This window comes from Hermetia illucens, chromosome 2 (genome assembly GCF_905115235.1).
Source record: "Hermetia illucens chromosome 2, iHerIll2.2.curated.20191125, whole genome shotgun sequence".
Taxonomy (NCBI): domain Eukaryota; kingdom Metazoa; phylum Arthropoda; class Insecta; order Diptera; family Stratiomyidae; genus Hermetia; species Hermetia illucens.
In genome coordinates, this window is record NC_051850.1 from 159,081,598 (window position 1) to 159,103,940 (window position 22,343).

At 43.0% G+C, this 22,343-nt stretch overlaps 1 protein-coding gene across 1 annotated transcript; it reads right to left on the reverse strand.

Annotated features, from left to right (window-relative positions):
• Positions 1-3,764: 3,764 nt before the first annotated feature.
• On the reverse strand, positions 3,765-21,778 carry LOC119648602. Its single transcript, XM_038050372.1, has 8 exons — positions 21,568-21,778; positions 21,046-21,511; positions 18,491-20,845; positions 18,341-18,436; positions 10,173-10,463; positions 9,973-10,100; positions 9,561-9,918; positions 3,765-4,288 (listed from the first exon to the last, which is right to left on the reverse strand). Exons 1-8 carry the CDS (start codon positions 21,601-21,603, stop codon positions 3,765-3,767), a joined length of 4,254 nt encoding a protein of 1,417 aa, XP_037906300.1. The 5' UTR covers positions 21,604-21,778.
• Between the last annotated feature and the right edge of the window lie 565 nt (positions 21,779-22,343).

The following is a 22,343-nucleotide window of genomic DNA, read 5'->3' on the forward strand; positions in this document are numbered from 1 at the left end:
GAGAACCAGTCGGTATAATTTGTCCCGATTTTAGGCGCGGGAGGCTCGCCTTCATCCTCCTCCGTCTACAGTTTTTTATCAAGAAAGGACTCCCAGCGCGCACCACATGGAGGTGGAGGATTTGGTAGAAGAAATGTTGGTGTTGGTTCAGCAGGCGTTTCCCACGTTTTATGTTCCATCATGGTTACCAATCCGCGTTTCGACCTCGGACCTACCCTTTGACCGCCGAGAAAAAGTCATATACAATTTTGTTATTATACGAATGGATAAGGGGCGGATCCGTGAAGGTGAGTTCAACTGTAAGGGCGGAATAATGGGGAGAGTTAGAGGAAATGTTCGCAGCGTCATTAGTTGGACTAACCACCATTTCGTCGTTAACATTGGTAAAGATTAAATCTAGTATTTACCGTTTTGATTTGAAGTAGGAATAGCTTGCTGTAACTCATTGCCATAAAATCCACCGATGAGAGTGAAGTCAATGGGGTCCAGATAGTAAACAAGGAGCAGGCAGTTGTCATTTTCATCGAAAATGAACCTAATATTCGGGCGGTTGAAATCACCAAACACAATTATTCTCTCATTCTCTTCTATGGAAGCTGCGACGGAAGAAATTGTATCAATTACTTCATTATAAGTAACTTCGTCAGGTCGGGGAGGAACGTAGACAATTCCGATATAAAGATAATGTTTGCCTAGGAGGACTCTTGCAAATTTGCATTCAAAAGGGAAATTATTAATATCAGTTGAAGCAACATCATGAGGAAGGGAACAGTGAATTGCAAGAGAACCCCACCTGTCCTGGAAATATCAGAATTAACATAATTACGGTCAGCTCTTTAAATCGACCTTCTTTGTTTTTATATGAGTCATTCAACCAAGGCTCAGTAATCACAACTACATTAAAATGCAAAGTTTTAGCGTCCAGGAAAAGTTGGTTCACTTTACCTCTCATGCCACTGCAGTTGTGGTATGGGAACCTAGTGGTCATATGGGGAGTATTTCTAAGGAATCTCGGGGGAACTTTATCATTAGGAATAATATTTCTTTTGGCCCTCGTGCGTCTTTTGGAAGCAAGAGATATGCTTCGAATTCACAAAACTACGATAAGCTTCCTGGTCACGTTGGACCTGGTTTTGAGGTATACCAAGCTCGATGTGATAACGAGAGGAGAAGAGTTTTAAGGATATCACATCAGTGGGTAACCCTTCTTGTTGAATCATTATCCTGAGGTTGGCCTTTGCTTTCCCCTAGAAGCATGTGCTTTCGGAAGCATCGTGCATATATGCAAGAAAAAGGCGTACACAGTAGTAAATCCTATGGTCTCTCAATCTAGATAGGAAATACGTACTTTCTAGATCGCTTTTGGAGTTGGCAGTGATTTTAACAACAGGTAGCACCAGAGGATCAGGAATTTTCAGAGAGGACGGTTTATAGACATAAGGACTGGGGAAGTGAACTGAGCTCGAAGTAGATGGCATCTGAACATCACCACGAACAACATTAGGAAATTTACGGAGCAGACAAGTCACCAGGATGAGCGGTGACTTACCAACCGAAATAGCTGAGACGAGGTGTGTGGCAGTATTTTGCTTTTGTCATTGTAGCAGCTCTTTACCATATTTTCTGGTGACTCGTTCCATTGGTGAACTGCTCCACCACGACCTGAACTTTATTCCTTTCTATTTCAATGGATCTTTACCGTTCCGATTATCAGCCATGCCTACTCCGCAGGAACCGATAGTTTGAAGCACTGTCCTTGTTTTGCCTTATTTGTTCTAGAACGGCAGGGTAGAGCTTAGCATTCACAGTCAATTACGCGTAGGTCCTGTTTCAGAATCCCACGGAGCCAGATGTCAGTTGCGAAGATAGGTCCACCTTTCAGGAAGAAGTTCATCGAATTTGTAACGTTGTGGCCAGTTGCGTCAACTTTTCGGTCACTTGATGCCTCATTACTTTACTTACTTTAAAGTCGATGAAAAGATGGTGCAACTGATATAAGCATATTCCAACAGTTTTTCCATCGCTTGTCGCAGAGAGAAAATCTGATCTGTTGCTGATTTGCTGGAGTGAAACCTCTTTGGTATGGGCCAATAATATTCCGGGTCAATGGGACTATCCGGCCTAGCAAGATAGTGGAGAATATATTATAGATGGTATTCAACAACGTGATATCTCAATAATTTCTGCCCTGTGTGATCTCCCCTTTTTATGTATGAGGCAGGTAATGCCTCTTTGCCAGTCTTCAGGCATTGCAGGCGTTCGCTGTTCCACGCCTTCACGCGTTGATGAACAACGTGGTGTAGTTGGGCGCTTCCATATTTAACTATCTCGGCTGTAATTCCATCGGCTCCTGGCGACTCATGGTTTTTAAGCCGATGAATTGCACGGACTGTTTCTTCTAGACTTGGTGGTGGCAACATTTGTCCGTCGTCTTCAGTTGGCTGGACCTCCAACTCGCCGATATTTTGGTTGTTGAGCAGTTCATCAAAATACTCAACCCATTGCTCCAATATGTCCATTCTGTCGGAAGTCAAACATCCCTCTTTGTCTCGGCAGTCATCAAGGTCTATAAGGCTTCATCCTGCTGACTTGTTGGTAAAACTTGCGAGCCTGGTGCGGTTGTTTCCCGTAATTTTCGAGTTAACAGACCAGTTGGTTCTTCCAGTCTTTCTATTTCCATCTGTGAATGAATAGTCACGCGCGCTTATTACAGAAAACACTCCCAAAAGCTTTGGTATAACACGGGGTATGATATTGCATCTGCTCACTAAGTTCTTAGTAGAAATGATTGATAAAAAGGTGCATTTCTTAAGTCCACCTCATTCCTTGCCCATGTCAACCTGCTGAAGCGATCGCCCATAGATTGCGGCGAAACAGCCGCAACAACCTTAATCAAGCTCTTACGTCATTGTGGCTATTAGTCACCGAACCGCCTCACGATTAGCGGTGTTGATGCCATGTTGTCCGCTATGGGAGTCAGATGACCCCCGTTGGTTATTTGACTGGACTTGAAAAATTTGCTTCTTCTCATAACTTGATGGTGCATTTTTTTCCTTACTGCCAGAGATGTTGACAGCAATTGCAATACCACCAAGTTCCTCCATCTTTTTCAGCTACCCACAATGAACCGCTTCGGAAGCCTACAGCCATTCAGACAGTTTCGTAAGTGCTCAGACGTGATCCAGATAAGTAGGCATACCATAGTAGTTCCCCTGAGGACAATGGCTGTAAGCGTCCAATCTGAGAGGTTGCTTACCCTAGTGGGAGCTGAATAACACTTTATATAAGTAGAAGAAAATAAATGGGAAATGTTCAGTTAATTGACTTTCACTTTTATTTTTCCAAAAAAAGCTGATACATCTACTTTACCAGCTACGAACTAATTTACATGTTTCTCAAAGTTGAAAGGTAACCGGTAAAATGGAATCAGCATAAATTACTTGTAACAATATTTCCTTAAATATTTTTTCAGGTATTTTAAATTGCAAAAAATTTAATGATTAGTTTAATTATAATTATAATACAATTACCCAACCACCCGGAAATAATTAGATTGCGTAAAGGTTCATCCCAACTTAGGACGGAACAGCTACCAAGCTGTTCGTCTAACTCTCTTGAGCCACTACGCCTATACTTGTTATGAAATACCCACAACTAATACGAATTTTTCACTGCTTTACTGCTGCTGATTGACACAAACCACCAATGTTCGTCTTCTGCCACAAGATCTTCAAGCACTTCCTAATTTGGCCACTCGTCCTTACTTAGTTCCTGGGTTTCTTTGCTTTCGATTTGGATTTCTTGAATCTTGCTTCGCCCTCATCATGTGAGTGGGGCCACTTGACCATTACCTTTATAGCCCCACTTTCAGCCTCCTTGGAAGCACAATCGAATGCTCTTTGGGCCTCACAGAATTCCATTCGGTGAGTGATCATTTTACAGACCGCTGCCCGATTGGTCGAAATGAGACCGACAGCTTTAGGAAACATGTTTGCAGATCGGAAACTGGTATCATAGCAGATTTCCTTCGCTAAGGCCGGCAAAATAGGAAGATTCGCAGTTTCTGACTGGCATCCAGACAGCACGCAATGTCCTCCTTGTTCCGAGGCTAGGACAGCTAAGTCAGCAGTTTTCGTACATCCACAACAATCGATGACCACATTTGGACGACACTTCATCTCAGACAAAGCTTTCTCGGCAAGTTCACCAGAAGACATGGAATGATTTGCTAGAATTGTTATATCAGCGCAAAGTTCCGCGGCGACACGAAGATTTTTTTCTTGGGTATCTGAAATAGGCAAGACAAGGGTTCGTCAAAATTCAAATCATTTTGTTGCAACAAAACGGGTTCAAAAGATATCCTAGTTGACTTAGTTCACCTTGTTGAGCCAGAAAAACTTGCCTGCAAAGGAGCAGAGCCGACCTCTTTCAGGCTGGTTAAAAATATAATGTGGTCAAGCACGCACGAAGGGATAGTTACGAATCCGAATTGCCTCAAGAAAGTCATATTGGGGAAATATTACGCAATAAATCGCATACAGCCAACCTTCGGAGACTTTACAGCACGTTTAAGCCTTATTCGCTAAAGTATGTATAATGGGAATACTATGTCTCAGAAAAGGGAGATAGGATTGCAGATTTTGCACTTCAATCCTCAACAAAAATGCGAATTTAAAATTAGTACCATCATCTTCATGCTGGTCACGCTTAGACAATGAAAAGCAGCCGATCATAGAATGTAAGCTCTTCTCATAAAACTAAACAGTTGACTGGCCCTCCAGGTGCGGGAAGATTGTGCAGGCTAACGCTGCCTCACAAGCGTGACCGAAAGTGTTGACAGGTGCTATTCGCGCCATTTATATATAATCGCAAACACAACATGAGTGCAAATTATATTGAAATGAAATCCATATTATTTTTTGAAGAACTTTGGAGTTTAACCCAAAAAGAAGGAGTCCGCGGACCCCAAGAGAGGAAATAAGTTACCTCCCATAGTGGTCCGGTCCGTCATCAAATCGATACAGATTCAGAACTCTCGCAATCCTCAACAAAAAATGAAAAGACCGACTTAAAGATGTTGAAGGCTTCTTCGAGAGAGCGTTACAGGTCAGGTACTCGAAAATGTGGAACCCCATACAATGCCAGGGAATAGAATATGTCAAATTGTATCACGAAAGACGAGGAGGTTGTGTTAAGAGGCTCAATACCGCACAATCATGACACTATCAGTCGTTGTAGCTCTCATTATTATATCTCGTATTTCTAGGTGGCATGAAAATCCTGGGGGAGGATTTAACGTGAGTACCTGCCGTGTAGGCATAATCCCACGGTCCTCTTCGGACACGGATTGATTTTGGGACCTCAATCAGAGCCCCGCCATGCAAGCATAGCGGTCCTGGTTTATACTGAGTGCAGGCTCAGCATTCATACCAGTGGATGCGAGGCCTATTTAACACCTCTGCCGCAACTAAGGGGTACGGCACCCGAGTTGTACAACGCAACTCCATGCTTGAGCTACAAGGAGCTCTGCCTGCGATGTAGGCATAACCACAACCACCATGAAACTTCCACTAGGGGGCCAACCGCAAATAACCGGGCCGATAACACATCCTCCAGGAATTCTCCTGGAGCATATGCTCTCAGGGGGCCATCCCGGTTCCCATGGTACCAGATAACCTCTGGTGAGGCACTTGCAGACTCGGATCTGATCGCCCTTCTCGAGTACGTGGGGACGGAACTCCCCAACGGGTTAACTGGACTAGGTGGCATGGTAAAAACTCTAAATAGGATAAACGGCACATCACTGTTGGCATTAAAGGTACCTCAACCTGAGAATAAAGGGAATTAGAACAGCATCCAAACTACTACTACTGACAAAATGCAAAAGGAAACCATTAAGAAATACTAGATACAGTTCAGTTGTTTTCATAGTAATAATCCTAATTTCAGCAATGCAAGTAGATATAACTTTCTCATAGATGGTTACAAATTCGCTTATGCAAATAGGATGGGGAAGTTACATAGTCTGAACGGCCGCATAACATCTACGCTATCTTAAGACTAGGTGGGGTAAATTTGAACCAGGTTAGTCTATTGCCATGTACGTTAACGATTGAGATTTACGTTGAGCCACTTGTCTTAAATGATCTGTGGCATTCTCAAATTATTTTATGCTGTGGAAAACCACACCTCGGCGGTTACCTGGTTTATCGATTCCAATGTTGGCCTCTGAAATCACTAAACACCACTGGTCATCAGCTGCCCAAACTGCTCGTTTTCTCCAATGTAATGTAAATCCCATATCGCATCAATGCTAATTGCATCCACAAGGCATTCCCTCACACCTTGGGAAACCATCAGACAGGAAGCCGCCCGCAAGACTCAAATTCAGAATGAGAAATATCTTAATAATTCAGTACTCCAAAGGAGATTTCAGACACAGAAAGGAAGGAGGCTTCCTATAAGCAATTACGTTCGATGCGGGGGGAGAAGAGGAGTTCAGTAAAAACGACGTTACGATCCTGATGGGTAATCTAAATACCGAAGTGGTTTTGATATTATTATTATTCTGTTAGGGAAAGTCGCATCGCGTCCTTAAAGAACTATTGATCATAGTATCTCAAGCAGGCCTATAACCGTCAGCAACTTTAGTATGTTCCCTACTTCCAGTTCTTTTAGCTTTACATCTGGTATTAAGTGATGCTAGATGCCTCGACCTACTTTGCACAAGTGCCGGACACTGTCCCAGGACGTATATAGAGGTTTCGTCATACTCCTCACAAAGCCTGCAGGCCGTAGATATCACTAGCTTCCCTAGGTGATAGTAGTGGTTTTGATAACATCTTGTTCAGACATGGAATGGGAAACACGGTATTGGAGCCGATAGTGAGGAGGGAGTTTCATGAATTTCTGCGACTCCTATGGTCTCTTCATCAGTTGAACATTTTTTGAGCATTGAGCATGCTATAAGGTCAGCTGAGTTTCGATTGATCGGGAATGTATATATAAAGTTCATAATGTACTGAAGAAGTCCATAAATTTGTCTATCTGGGTGTTTCTGCCGAGGATGATACCGAGCATGACCCACTGACACTGCTCAATCCGCCTTTGCTGATTTCTCTACTATTTAGAAATGCATATACCTTAACACCAATATTAAGTTTAGATGCTCTTTCTGTACTGTTATATAAGAGTACCACATTGAAAGTGATCTCCACTGTAACTGAAAGCCTCATAGCCTTCTTTCACACCTATCCCCTTCATGTCATGGCAATCTCGCCAGGAAACGGGGGTCTGTTAATTGAAGGCGCGAATAACAGTGGATAGGTCACATTTTAAAAATTCCGTACAATGGGTTTCACTATTCCATAGAAGCCAACAGCTCGATACACAGAGAGCTAAAGCGCATTTCATCGAATCGGAAACGATGATGCCTAAGGATAGTGAACGTCGAATGCTCTATGTAAGGGATGTTGGCCACTTATGCATACCAAGTCAAATCAATCACGCCGCAATCAGTAGTAGACTTCGGAATTGTGTTCTAGGTGTAAACAAGAACATAGGCACTAACATTGGCCTTGAAAGGGACGGTCATTTACGTTTAGGCTGTGCATTGCATCCACATCTACTTGCACAGATAGATAACCTTGACCCTCTTCTCGGACTCAATATGTAAAGTGGCATCCCAAAGGGGTGTCACAAGATGTAGCATTAGTCAGGGAGGAGGATGCAGAGCGGAACCCAGCTTGCAACTTGTTGACGAAACCATTCTAGGTTACTTTAGCTACCGTCTTTGCGGCAATAGCAAGGAAAGGAATATTTTAATTGAGACTGGCGCCCGTCTTTCTATCCATATATCTATCATTTCCTCTTTCCATTCACCAGGAAAGATCTGAAATCTCTTAAATTTCCACATAAATGTAAGTGGAAACTCTCTAGAAACTGCAAAAACACTACAAGGACGCCCTATGCCGATCGATATTCTCAAGCGGATTGTTCAACCGCCAGCAAGAAATGTTTCCCACCACTGCACAACAGTCGGATCACACAGACGAGGACAGAGCTGGTGAAGACACCTGCGATATGAAAGCAAAAGCAAAGGACCATCAGCTTATGCGTCTCATACGAAATCAATGACAGTATCCCTTTCGTTACACACACTCTAGAAGACAAACCCGTTTCCAAACGGGTAAAACCAAATCGAACTTAGCACAGGCTAACAACAACAATGGACCGCCAATGGCGAGATGATGGAATTTGCAAAAATTTACTAACCTTCAACCGTCGTGAAAGTCACAAAGGAGACGCCTCCCAAGTAAAATTATCATAGCACGTTTTGGCATTAAGATCAACCATCGCCATTACAATGTCACCTTTAGAAAACCTCTCCTGAGCCACTCATGGCTACTCATTGAAAGAATCTTTCCCTGATTTTTCAGAAATTTTCCTAGGTACACTGAAGTTCCGGGGTCAAGATCCTGTCAGAAACTGATTTAAAAAGGTGCACATTATGGTCCAGCTTTGCAGAGTCACTCACCTCTGCTTCCCTTAGATTAAAAATGTCCTGTTGGAACTTTTCTTAAATTCGAGAAAGTGAGAATTGTGACCGAGCTTTCATTCAAGAGACACTGCCATTGTACAACATAAGTCCACATGTTGAGCCTATAGGGCTATGACAGCATAGCCAAAGTAAAATTGCAAACCATTGATAACTACTTGACTGGAAGAATGCATCAGTAAAAACTGATCCAGAAGGAGCATTGCATCTAGGTGTCTCTCCGCCGAGGTCTTTTCAACGCCACAAGCCTAGAGGACATTTACAAAGATGCGGTAAGCATCCCATTCCTAGTAAAAGTTCCTAATTGCTGCTGAAATATCCTTATTGTAAGACCCCAAACAGACGACAATCTATACTCATGGGCAGTCAGGAATGGACTGAAGCCTCAATTGGGGGATCCAATGCTGATATTCTATAGAAAAGAATAGAGTGAATCCTCTTAAGAAACTTCTTAAAATCAAAACTATTTCCTGAAATGGACGATACGCTTCCTATCTAAAGAGGGATTGGAGAACCAGTGCCAACACGATGCATATTCTTTTATAAGCAATAAGGATTCGTAATGTCCTCAGTCGACACCTTTCTTGCTTTCGATCTAAACAATCAAATAGATTGTCAATTATACGGTACTACTGACCAACAGTTCAAGGTTCCTAGGATCGAATATGGTGTACCCACCGAAGAGGGGTTTATTGCACAGTGACAAACTGCCTGCAAGTAACCTAGAATTAAGGTCCCTCATCTCCCAAACAAAAACAAGTTAAATTGAGCCCAGAGCAATTAAATTGCATTCCTTCACTAAGAAGTAGAGATCAATCAGACGAACAATTAACGAAAAGTCCTGGTCTATCGTCTTGACCAAGTAACAAAATGGCTTAGGTTATATCTATCACTTTTTCGCATGCTGCTTTTCGATAGAGCAAGATATGACGTGTAATTAAGGGCTGGGAATATAAAATGATCTCCTCCTTACAGGACTCATAAAAACCTGTCAAATACTCACCTATAATAGCAATTTTATCAGCACCCATCGATCTTGCTGCAATGACTGTAGATAATCCTCTAGGACAAGCACCCAAAACCAAAACTCTTGTCCCAACTGAAACCGCTCCTCGGTGGCATGCATGTAAAGCCAATGCTAAAGGATGTGCCAAAGCTGCAAGTTCTAGATCAGTTTCACGAGGCACCTTATGGCAAAACTCTGCCGGGTGGCCCACATATGTTGACAAAAGCCCCGTAAAGTTGACTTTATCGCAAAGATTATAACGTCCTTTTTTACAAAACTTGCAACAACCGCACGGAACGCCAGGCTCTATTACAACACCATCCCCTCGTTTCAAGTTTTCTACATTACGACCAACCTAAAGATTGAGTTATTGAAGTTGATATTGTTATGAAAATAGGAAGATTGTTACATCTAAGACAACTCCAGCTCCTTCGTGCCCCAGGCTAATGTCAGTTTTCTCGGTCTTTTGTAGACCCTGAACGAACATGAATACATCAGATCCGCAAAGTCCTAGAGAATGCATTTTGACAACCACATCTGGAAAGAGAAAAGAAAGGTCAACCCCGCCTGTCAAAAGTTTCTAAAAAAAATAGAAATCAATAGACTTACGGTCATCCGGAAGTTCTGGCATTGGACAATTTTCTATTTCCACTTTTCGAGGTTCAACGATTTTTAGGCAACAATTAAACAACTTCGGTTTCTCTTCAACTTTTATTCGTTTGACAGGTTCAGATTTAGGTGGTGGTGGAGCAGCTTTCTTCTTCGTGCACATCACAGGCCTACAATCTTGCGACTTCGTACTATGGGTTGAGGCAGCGTCAGTTGATTTTCGTTCGCGATTCTTACAGAGGTCTTTGATAATGTCACGAGGAGAGGAGGATCCCGAAGTAGACATGTGGTCTGGAATGCAATAAAATGCTAGGGGTCAAATATGTTCGGGAAATCCGGCATCCCCTGCTTTAATTTCCTCTGGTTGCTACATATTTTTTGCGAAAGCAAAACGTCTTATGTATCTTGATATTACCAAATTCGGCTAATGGCTTATGCTGATGTACCGTTCTGTAACTATCCCCTTTGAAGATAAAACTCCCGCCCCGTAAAGCTCACTCTGCCTGTGATGCAACATAGAAGAATGAGGGGACTCTGAATGGCTCTGGATGGAATAAAGGAGCACCAGCAGCAACTACTGACAAAAGGATCAAACCTATGACTTTCTCATAACTATATAATGCAAGTATGTACTCTTCCTGAAGACAACAAGGGCATCTATCAGGTTCTATAGTAGTATTTATGGAATGCGGTGCCGAAGAATGGAATGCGGTGACGAAGAAATGATCAGACTAACTGAATAAGGAAGCGACTTGTGTTGACTATCAATTCGTGTATGGTTTAGGTTGTTGAAGTTCAGACTGCTTTTCAGACTGTTTGCACTTAATGTGTTTCGAAAAATACTAGTGCGAATGCTTTGTCCTTAACGTGTAACAAGATTGAATTAACCTAAGGTATACACATATCTTTGGAAGTGGAAAACTCTGTAAAGCGAATTGATAGCAGATACGAATCAGATGTGGGATTGCTACTGACGGCCTCTTAACCTAGAAGCCGGATCATTACAGGATATTGACTGCAAAATGCGGGTGCAGGTTAGCGAGCATCATAATTGTACAAAACCGGTGTACTAACTGAGATTTCCTATATAGAAGGAAACGATACTTTCAATGAGTAAATACATGCAGTTGAGGAGAGGCTTCCTAAACGTGATATTGTGATAGTTATGAGTGATCTGAATCGCAAGGTGGGCTTTGACAACACCTTGTTCAAACATGTAATGGGAGAACACTGACTAGGCTAACGTAGTGATAATTATGGGAGGTTTGTGTTTGTTTCCATTGCTTCGTCATTGGTGGCATTATTGTCCGATCGCAGAGCCTTCCATAAGGTCAGTTGGGTCTCAATCGGCCGACAAAGAACGAGTATACAGATTGCCCATCCTGCCTCAAACTTTTGATCTTGTACGCCTCCAAACAACGCAGCAACCTTGAGGTGGTACACAGCGATACTCAATTGTACTTAGTGCCGGATCGTATTCACACCAGGGTTACAGCCCATCGTTTTAAAGTGCATTGAACTCAGAACAACCCCCCCCCCCCCCCCTCCCTTTCCGGAAATGCACAGTCATAACGGCTCCTATAGCAAAGAACTGGCCGGAAGCGCTAGGATATTCTTGAAACATATGCTTGATGGCAAGAGCCACTTCAGACAAATCTTTTGGCAGATCCCCATCTAATGGCCTTTCTCAATTATGACCGCGCATACCCTTGCCAACTTACTGCCCGGTTTCGGCCACATGTAGCCATTTGGAGGAAAGTCAGGCTGCCCTGCATTTCATATGTAGCTACCTTGGCTTCCTCTTATTCTATAGGGAAGAATCTACATTCTAAGTCCTTAGGAGGGGATTCAGATTCTTAAAAGTTTGCGGACATTGAAAATAAAAAGCCTTTCGGTTAAACTTTTTAAAGGATAGCACTTCCAGCTTAATGCCGTGTCCATGAAAATTTGGAACTACTGCTATGAAGTGACAAACTTTGGACCCTTCATGCCATCAGAAAGTGAAATGAGTTATATCACATTAAAAGCTGGAGAACACGCCGCGAATAAGATAGTTCCAGGTTAACATACCGTTTTAGAAAATCTAGAACTGAAGAAGTTATTAAAAAAGTATTTACAACTGTTACGAACTACTAATAACGTATTAGTAGAGTAGGTGAATGCATTTTCGCACAGAATGTTGGACTCCCGCAATAGTACGTCGTTGGACTACCAACTAACCACCTCTCCATCGTCAGAGAGCTAGACTGGAACTGCTTGTAATATTACTTCGGGCCAGCTCCCGAATTCTCCCGCCCTGTGAAGCGTTCAAATCAGAGAGTCCCTTTCATCAACGGTAGGGGAGCAGAGGAAGGGAACTGTCAGTCCAAGGGATCCTCTGCCATCCGGCTCCTCCTCCAGTGGAGCTCTATCTTCTTTCCAACGAGAAGAACCCGATCGGAATGATTAACACGGCTCCACCTGTCAGCGCTTCTCAGCTTCTCCTCGATAATGTTGTCTGAAGAGAAATCCTCTGTCTAAATAGAGCTGCTGATAAATCCCACCCTACCACAAGCAAAAACAAGTCGGAATACCGGAAACTCGCGCTTCGGGTATAAAGGTTTTGTGTGCATCTTATGTAAGAAACCTCAACGCACATTTTTCTATCCGTATATAGCTACAAATCCAACATACTCCTTTATATTTTTCCAAACTACGAGACATACGTACATATTACAGACATAGATATTACGCTCACCCTAAACAAAAAAACTGCCTATTTCCCAATACTGTACACATATAGGCACGTATATAAATTGATCGTACCCATATTTTCGATTTACTTCTTAAATCTATCGGAATTAGGCACTATCCGCAAAGTTCATTAGCACGCATATACTATATACCTACATACCCACATGTCTCGTTCCAATAATTGGAATAATCCTTTTCCACCCAATTCATACGAACTTACTGTGTCGTGGTATTGACGAATTGATATGTGATGATGACGTCATGCAGGTTGTAGGGTGCACAAAATTCACAAAAAATTGTGAAGTTTCACCTCCTATAACTTTGTTAATAATAGTTGGATTTTCTTCAAACTTGACCGAATTATGCACCATGTTCTTCATTACATCTATGCTAAATTTTGTAAATGTGGAAATATACTATTATTAACTTTATTTGTGCAGATATCGGAATCGGATATATTTTGAGGCCTAGATTTCACAGAGATGCACCACTGCGATTTTTTTCGGATTTTTCGGTAGGATAGGTTCTGAGAACGAGGCCTGTTACACTTTTTGATGGTCATATTTTGAGCCCTCACTCCCCTACGTTTCACCCAATATCAAATATTAAACCAGTTTCGAAAAGTACTAATTGAGACCTTTCATCTGATACCCCACATGGCTACATTCTGTGAAAAAAAATTTTGCAGCCTCCTTTCACATGTATGGGGAGCCCCCCCCTAAAACTTAATACAAAATGGCGCCATTTACTGCATGTAAAGGGAACGGCAGATCACACACTCACACCAATTTTTGTGACAATCGGTCCAGCCGTTTCCGAATAAATCGACTGTGACAAACAGACAGACAGACAGACAGACGGACAGACAGACAGACACGCCGCGTATAGAAGAAAGGTGACAAAGCTAGAGTGAGCTGACTCCGCCCCGTGATGTAATACCTTATGGTGGTTCCGCGGGGCAGGGAGGGAGTCGGGGGTGGTTTTAGTGGGTAAAAATCCCACACGCTGGTGTGTCCAGACCAGTGTCTTTTTGAAGATTTCCACCTCCTCAACAAAAAAGAAAAAGACACAGACAGACAGACAGACATCGAATCGATTCTAATAAGGTTTTGTTTCACACAAAACCTTAAAAAGGTATGTCGGGCATCGTCCGCAACTCCATTGCAAAACACACAATCCAGAGATCGTGCCTTTCCAATCTTGTGCAGGTAAGGTTGTAAACCTCCATGCCCATTTAAGAGCTGGGATTTCCCTTTCCCCTCCACTCTCCCATGCTTTTGATTCAGTCACGCACCTAAGTTGGCGATGAACCGCACGGTCCGTTTGCCTCTAGTTTCATTTTGCCAAGAGAATTACCACTCATCTAGGGTGTGTTGCCGTTCTTCCAAGCCTTCCAATCCTCCCAGCCCGCCGCCCCCTCCCCCCCGCCCAAGCTTTCCTCCGTTGCCGTTGTATGTGGTTTGAGATTCCTCAACAAGAAGGGCAAAGGGGATCACTCTCGCGATCACCACCACGGCCGGTTCAAAGACAACGCGGTACGCAGACGCCGTCCACAAAACCTCCCGTCTCTGTACTTGCACGGGACGCTTACGATATACCCCCTAGTCAAGAGCGTCACCCCATACCTCTGCACCGTAGAGCAGGACAGACTGCATTGAACTAATCAGGAGACGCCGCCTGCTAGACGTAGTACCCTTAATATTCGCCATTAGCCTACTTAACGCAGAAACTCCAGCTGGAGCCTTGTTCGCTGCTGCTTTGACTTGCTCAAAGAAACTCATCTTCGAGTCAAGAGTCAGCCCGAAGTAATTTACCGCTGATTTTGACTCGATCATCGACTCGCTGAACGATATGGGACGCAGGGTCGGAATTCTCTTCTTAGTCAGGATAACTACTTCAATTTTTTCCAGTGCAAAGTTGAAACCATGAGTAGTCATTCATCCGTTTACCCGTCGCATGCGTCCAACAACAAGTATCGCGATATCATCTGCATAACCGACCAGGATGGCTCTTTTGGTATGTCGAGTGTAAGTAGACTATCGTAGGATGCGTTTCTGAGGTGCAGCCCTAGAATTGATCCCCGTGCTACCCCCGAGGTGACCACCATTCTCCTATTACCCTCTAGCGTTTTATAGACCAAGGAGCCACTCCTCAGTTAGTCCCTCAATATCCGTAAGAGATACCCCGTCACGTCGAAATTATTGCCTAGTGTGCCTAGAATGTCTTTCCATCTTACGGAATTATAGGCGTTTCTGACATCAATACTTACGAGGAGCACACCCCGTCAAGCTCGGTAGTTATGTGTCTCTGCTCGACGAACGGCATCCACGACTTGCATGACAACATCAACTGTGGATCTCCCTGCTCTAAAACCGAATTGCCGTGGGGGTATCTCCAGCAGCACGTATCGCTTCAGCGAGTCTGCTTCTGATGAGCTGCTCAACCACTTTCCCAACATTGCCAAGCATACGAAGTGGGCGGTATGAAGACGGGAACTCAGGGTCACGTTTTGTTTTGCTAATCAGCGCAAACCTCGCCACCTTCCAACGAGAAGAGAAAAAGCCCCCTTTCCGGCAAGCGTTGAATGCAACGAGCGGTAGATCTGGCCGATGTTCGAACAGCAGTTTGTATATACCTGAGTTGGGATACCATTGGGTTCTGGCGCTTTCTGGTTTTTCATAGATAGGACTGCCTGTTCCAACTCTTTTATTCACGAAAGTGAACAGTTCCCGGCACTCTCCGCGCCGACGCCATCATTCTACACTGGGTGCGCAGGGAGTGGTGTCCTTACGATGCGGCGTTAAGTGAACAGGGTTACCGAAGAACTCCGATTTTTCGAGTTACCAGTTTGTAAACGAGTTCACATGGGTTCCCAATTCATCTCGCCGACGAGATTCTGCCAGCAGCGGGCTTCGCTCCTGTTTATTGCACTGCAAAGTCTCTTTGTGGCTGATCTGTACCCTGTCATTACGCTACATGCCTCGTCCCGGTCGTTTAGACGATGGGTCGAGCGGCGAAGACTGACACTCTCTCCGGAGCTCTTCAATTTCTGCCGTTTACCAAAACATAGATGGTTCTGGCCGAGTCTCGATGCCCTTCTGACCATGGAAGTTTCCCAGGTAAAGAAAGTTTAAACCCAGAATTTGAGCTGGATTTCTTGCCTACTACTCTGGTGACAATTATTTCCATTGATGTCACCTACAAAGGGTACTTCTCCTTGAAGACCCACATTCTATGGCAAACAGTTCTAGATCTGAAAAACAGATAAAGAACATTTTTCAGCAGAAACAAATAACCACACACACACACACCTGACAAGTCACCTGCGGTTGTCGTCGTCGTCCTCTCCATAAGCTAAGATGGTTACAGTGCCAGGTAATATTCTCGCCATGCCTGCATATTTCCAGAAAAGCACTGTTAGAAGTAAAAACATGCAACAAGTAACATACCTTCGAGTCCTCGAAGATGGAATAACTCACTCTTCGAAACTCGAATGTGATCAAAACCGCTAGTCAGGATTTCAGTAAAATGGCATTCGCCTAGGAAGGAAGGATGCGATGGATGGGTTTGATCATTCAGAATTTAAAAAATCAATTCTCTAAGCTAGAATTCGTCGACACTTAAGATCTATCTATGTTTGTTACGTAAATGAAACGGAAATATGAAGATCCAATTACTAACTGACTGCGATGATGACCGTTCAGATCTTCAAGGCTCATCACTACACCAAGCTGTCTTTCAGAGTTTTAGAAAACCATTGTGGTAAAATTCCCATACAGCTTACTCTTCAAAATTGATTTTATGAACTAAACCGATAAAAATAAGCCCCTGGTCAATCAAGCTAGTAAAAACCCATTTAATTCCCGGCATAGTAGGCAATTCTTGCCCTTGTTGGTGCTATTTTCCAAGTCCTATAAATCAACAGCCATAAAAAAACATCCTAGCAGCCGCAGAACCCACAGGAGAGGGGAGAAATACAACGTGATTGTGCCCCTTCTTACTTCAACTCCCATTTGATTCCAGTCTGCTCTCGGTGGTCAAAAGGTATGATAGTTAGGTCCCAGGGCGAAATGTGGATTGATACCCACGATGGCGTATGAAATCTACGAAATCTCGGAAACACTTGTTGAACCAACACCAGTAGCTCTGCTACCAAACGCTCTTTCTTAACGAAAAGCTGCAGACGGAGAACGATAAAGGAGAGTCTCTCGTGCCTGAAAGTGGGACAAACTGTATCAACTGGTCCTCCAGGTTGGGCTCCCTTATCTTAGATGAAAATACCAATGATAATGGACTGCAGATTATTTAGTTAGCAGCGCCGCAGAAAATGGTTGTTAGAAGTACTCATTTTGCGCGGAAAGCGGTCCATAAACATTCGTGGGCCTCTCCTGACGGGACCGCTTTCAACGAAATTAACGACGTTTTAATTGAACGCCGCCACCTCTTAGCTTTGATGAATGTCAGGAGGGAGAGGCAGTATAAACTCGGATCACTATCTCTTTGGCATGGTGCTCCGCGCTCGAATAACTCCGTCTAGTATTCCCTCTGATAATCAGGTGAGAGTGAAAACTGAAGCCAACACAGCCCTCCGTAACACCATCACGGGAACTGGATGGCGGAATAACCGCAGTCCTGCAGATGAAGCACTGACAAACGTTAAAAGAACGTTATCACTGATATGGTCACAAATATAGTTGGCCCCATTACAAAGAAAGCCGGAACGGCTGGTTCGACGATGAATGTAAGAGAGAGAGAAGAGAGAGAAGAACGTTGCGTACCGAATAATGTTGCCCTCCCAAAGAACGCGGGCATCTGTGGAGACTTATCACGAACTTCGTCGAGCAAAGAAGCGACTTCTCAGACAGAAAATGAAACCTCAGAACATCTGGGTCTGTGAACTCTAAAAGTACATGAAGCAACCACACCAGGCGCACAAGTCAGCAGGATGAAGTCTTACACAGCTCGATGCTCAACCTGCCGAGACAAAGAGAGCCATCTGATTTACAACAGAATGGGCATATTGGAAGATGGGTTGAGTATTTTGTTGTTTCACCGTTGATGGTGATGACGCTATTACTAAATAAAACAAGAATACGGAGACCCTCTAAACACTGAATGATTGTGATGCTGACCTTCTAGATCTGCGGGGATCACCATTACAACAAGCTTCCAGAGTGTTTCTAAAGTCAATGTACTAACTTATCCTGGAAGCTACACGTTCAACAGTTTGCGAACTGGCTTACCTCATCCTTAAAAACCAATTCTCACTCTTCCACTCTGGATGGATTGAAAGAACTAAACCTGTAGGCACTACCTTCCATAAGTCCTGCAAATTTGCTAGCTTAAAAACATCATAGCCTCCGGAAAATCCGCAGAAAATGAGAGGAAATTAAGGCGGGTTATTCCCTTCCCGAAAGAAGAGAAGCAAGGCTCACCTTTCTTTCCTTTATCTGTGACATTCGTTGGTGATCCTGGTTCCGAAGTTTTCGCACCAGCATTTATCGGTGGTTCGCTTTTTTTCGCTGCTACAGCTTTTGATTGAATACTAGATGAGCAAAAAAAATCTATTAAATCTATTAACTTACCCGAAGCTTTCACAGCACTTGCTCCCATATCGCCACAATCCTCTTTCAAAGACTGCATTTTAGGACTAATTTTATCTCCTCCGGATGCCGGGGAGTTAATACTATTCTCAGGTTTCCCAATTGCTAGTGAACGTTCTTTTGACTTTTTATCAGATTCGCGTGGATCTTTATGTGATGACGTCTGGTTTTCAGGTTTACCACTTTCATGTTTGTTACTAATTGAAGGTCCTTCCATCTTTTTACTTCGCTGATCCCGATCGGATTTGGGGTCAGCACAAACCTTTGATTTTGATGAAGGTCTATGCGCTTCAGGCCCATTTAGTTTATCAGATTTGTCAGCGGCTGGCTGTTCTTTTGGCTTATGGTGATCGGATGCGTTAAATGTTTCAGCTTTTCGAGAAGCTGGAGATTTCTCTGATGTTTTTCCACGTTTATCCTGACCTGCTACCTCATATGTACTACAATCTATTGGTGCTGATGAATGTTCCTGGGTATCGAATGTATTTCGTCCTTGAGGCTTGCCATCTGTTGAGCGTGCTTCTGGTTTTTTGTCACTTTGGCTCTTGCCTAATTTGTGTTCACCAGCTGTTGAACGTCCTTCAGGTTTATGAACTCCAGGCGAAACAGATCCTCCAGATTTGTCACCACCTGAGCGTAGTCCTGGATCTCCTGGTTTATGTTCCGTCTTTTTCCCACTTTCCTCCTGACCAACTTTGTATTTACTACAATCTATTGGTTTTGATGTAGGACTTTGAGCTTCAGGCATCTTTGCTGAACGTCCTTCTCCCAGGTTGTCTGCTTTGGGAGGATGATCTTCTTTTTTACTGCTTCCTGGTTTGTAATCACTATTATCTACTAATTTTGATGATTGATCCTTTGAATCTGGTTTGCCAGCTGTTGAAGTGTTTCCAGTCATTTTGACGCCACCATCCTGACCTACCTTGTATTTACTACAATCTATTGGTTTTGTGGAAGACTTATCACTCCCAGCGGCATTAGATTCTCCAGTTTTGTCCGTCGTTGAACGAACTTCCGGTTTTTTATCGCTTTGGCTTTGACCTGGTTTGTATTTACTACAATCTATTGTTTTCGACGAGGGTTCATGAGATTCGGCAGTTTTAGATTCTCCAGATTTGTCAGCGGTTGAACGTATTTCTGGTTTTATATCTTTTCGATCCTCACCAGGTTTGCAAGGATCCGTTGATTTTGAAGATGCTTTTGCGGTGGGCGCTTTGTACTCGGGTCTTCCTTCTGGGGTGCTTTCTCCTGACTTTTTTCCATCACAAAGTCCTGTAACGCTTTGTCCTTCTTTTGATTTTTCAGTTGCCTTTTTGCCAGCATCTGATTCAATTCCTGCACTTTTTAAGTCCTTTTTCTCGATGTATTTGCTACAGTCTATTGGTTCAAACTTCGATTCTGGCTTTCCTGCCATTGCTGGTCCCTGGGACCTTCCTTTGACCCCATCCTTTTCAATCTTTTCGACCTTACTACCACTATCTGCCTTTTCAGTATTTTTACTTTGATCTGTTTGATGCTTGCTGCAATCAATCTCCGGCATTTTATGCGCATCAGCTTTCTTGTCATCTGTCCCTTCAATTTTGTATTTACTACAATCTATTGGCTCTGATGACGCCGATCTTTTAATGGCTTCCTTCTCGCCTGTACCTTTGCCATTCACATATTTACTACAATCAATTGACGTTGCTGGATTTTCCCCGGACTTACCACCTTTGTGATCCTGATTTGGGTTTTTATCTGAACCTTGCCCTGGCTTTCCTCCATCATCACTCCGGCTGTACAATGGAGGGGTGATAATATGACCGAAAATCGAAAGCATTTCAAATAGGTTCAAAACAGCTGGCTCTCCAGTTGTAATGTCCTTCCCCTTAACACTTGAAGAGTTTCGAGGTTCCGGATGATTTTTTCTAGTCTCAGTTTCTTCAGACCCTTGACTTCCTGAGGCCTGATCTAAGCCGGATGAATGCGAAGTCGTTGAGTATTTCATGAATCCAGTAGTTGCTAGTTTTGCTGAGGAAGCTAGTAATGTTGAAGTTCCTTGCCGCTTGGAAGATCTCACTAACACTCGATTCTCATTTTGATTTTCGTCCTCGTTATTTCCCTTAAAGTTTAAAAGAAATGGGACGACTTTGTTGCAAACACCATTTTCTTTGGACAGTTCTTGCCAGGACATACAGGAAGTAATGTAAAAAGAAGCTATCATTATAACTTCATTGATAATGCAGAATATCGAGTTCACCAACGCAGACGACTCAAGAGAATTTTCGGAAGGTTGACTGTGCTGTAAAAGCGCTTTCGAGGGGGAGAAGATCCTTACTTCATTTTCTTGGAACGAGGCTAGAAAAGTGACAATAGAGTTGTATCGGATCTTCATCGGATCAAAGTTTACTGGTGACACGCATATAATATTCATTGGTGATTTGATCTACCAAACATAAACGAGGGAATTTACCAAAAGGGACCACTGGTATTCGAATAGAGGAATGTGATACCAGTCACAATATTATAACGTATGTCACCAGCCTAAAGCTACTTACTTACTTTGTCGACATCACATCCGATTTGTTCTTTAGTTGACGTAGGAAAAGAATAACACTGTGGTTGAACATGACATCCACCAGCAAAGGAACTGCCCACACACTTTTTTATTTCATGTGGACCCCGGGGATGTTTCAACGGAGCAGTCGCAGCTTGGGACAGAATTGCGCCTTGCATTTTTTTACAGTCGTGGTCAATGCGCTCCCAATGACCCTTCCGGGATTTCTTCTTTTCTCCACTTTCTCCAGGCCATTTACGCTGGTTTGCTAATTCCAGGACGTTGGTAGAAGAGATGCAACGTTTTCCGACAACGGACTTCATTGTCTGATTGCTCACATCACATAATTCAGTGAAATTGTTTTCTGAAAATGCACTTTTGTGCAAGTCCTTAAATGGCGCAACCGTCGTCCCATAAGTTTTGCAGTGGTCAATCATGCGAACAGCTGTTCGCAGTTTTCCTGATGCCTGCAATTTAAGAAATAAAGAAAAGGATTCGAGGCATTCGACCTAATAAACCGTACCTTGCATGCATTGTTAACTGTGGCAAGAAACGGCATCGTCAATTGTGTGTGGTTAATGTTTTTTTTTTAGATTTCTATGCAAACTAAAAAAATTTGAATCCAAAAACTTTCGCAAATATGCACGAAATACTTGGGATTTTGGGAATGGCGAAATTGAATAATACTATCGTTTTGATGTTAATAAGAATTTTGTTTTACGTGTCTGAATGTCCCAAGGACAGGCACCTATGATCTAAAAAAAAGTATGGCAACAAGTTCATAAGAGCATTGGTATCTAAACTGGAAATTTCGCTCGAATGTCAAAGTGTTTACCAAATACTTGAGAAGAAGCCAGTGACAGTCAGGAGGACTCTTCTCTGTGAAAAATACCTAAAATCTACCAGTGCCGGGAATCATTGGAAGCTAATTTTTGAGATTGTAAAATATTACGGCGCATTATTTCATCACCTGCATCTTTATTACGTCCCAACACTGATAATAGTGTATATAATATCAATGGGGAATGTTTGGTTCATATTCCAGCACTACGAAACTTTTCATTTGATGCCCCACATGACCATATTCGATGAAAAAAAATTAGACCGTCCTCTTTTCACATGTGGTGTCCACATACACCTTAAACGCAACATAACTCACTCTATGCATGGTGGTTCACAGTTGCCACCTTCCCAACAAATTTCGTGTCAATAAGTGAGACCGTTTCTGAGGAAAATGTGTGTGACAGACAGACAGATCGCGGAGTTGCGAGATGTTCCATTAAAAGCATCCTTTCGTGC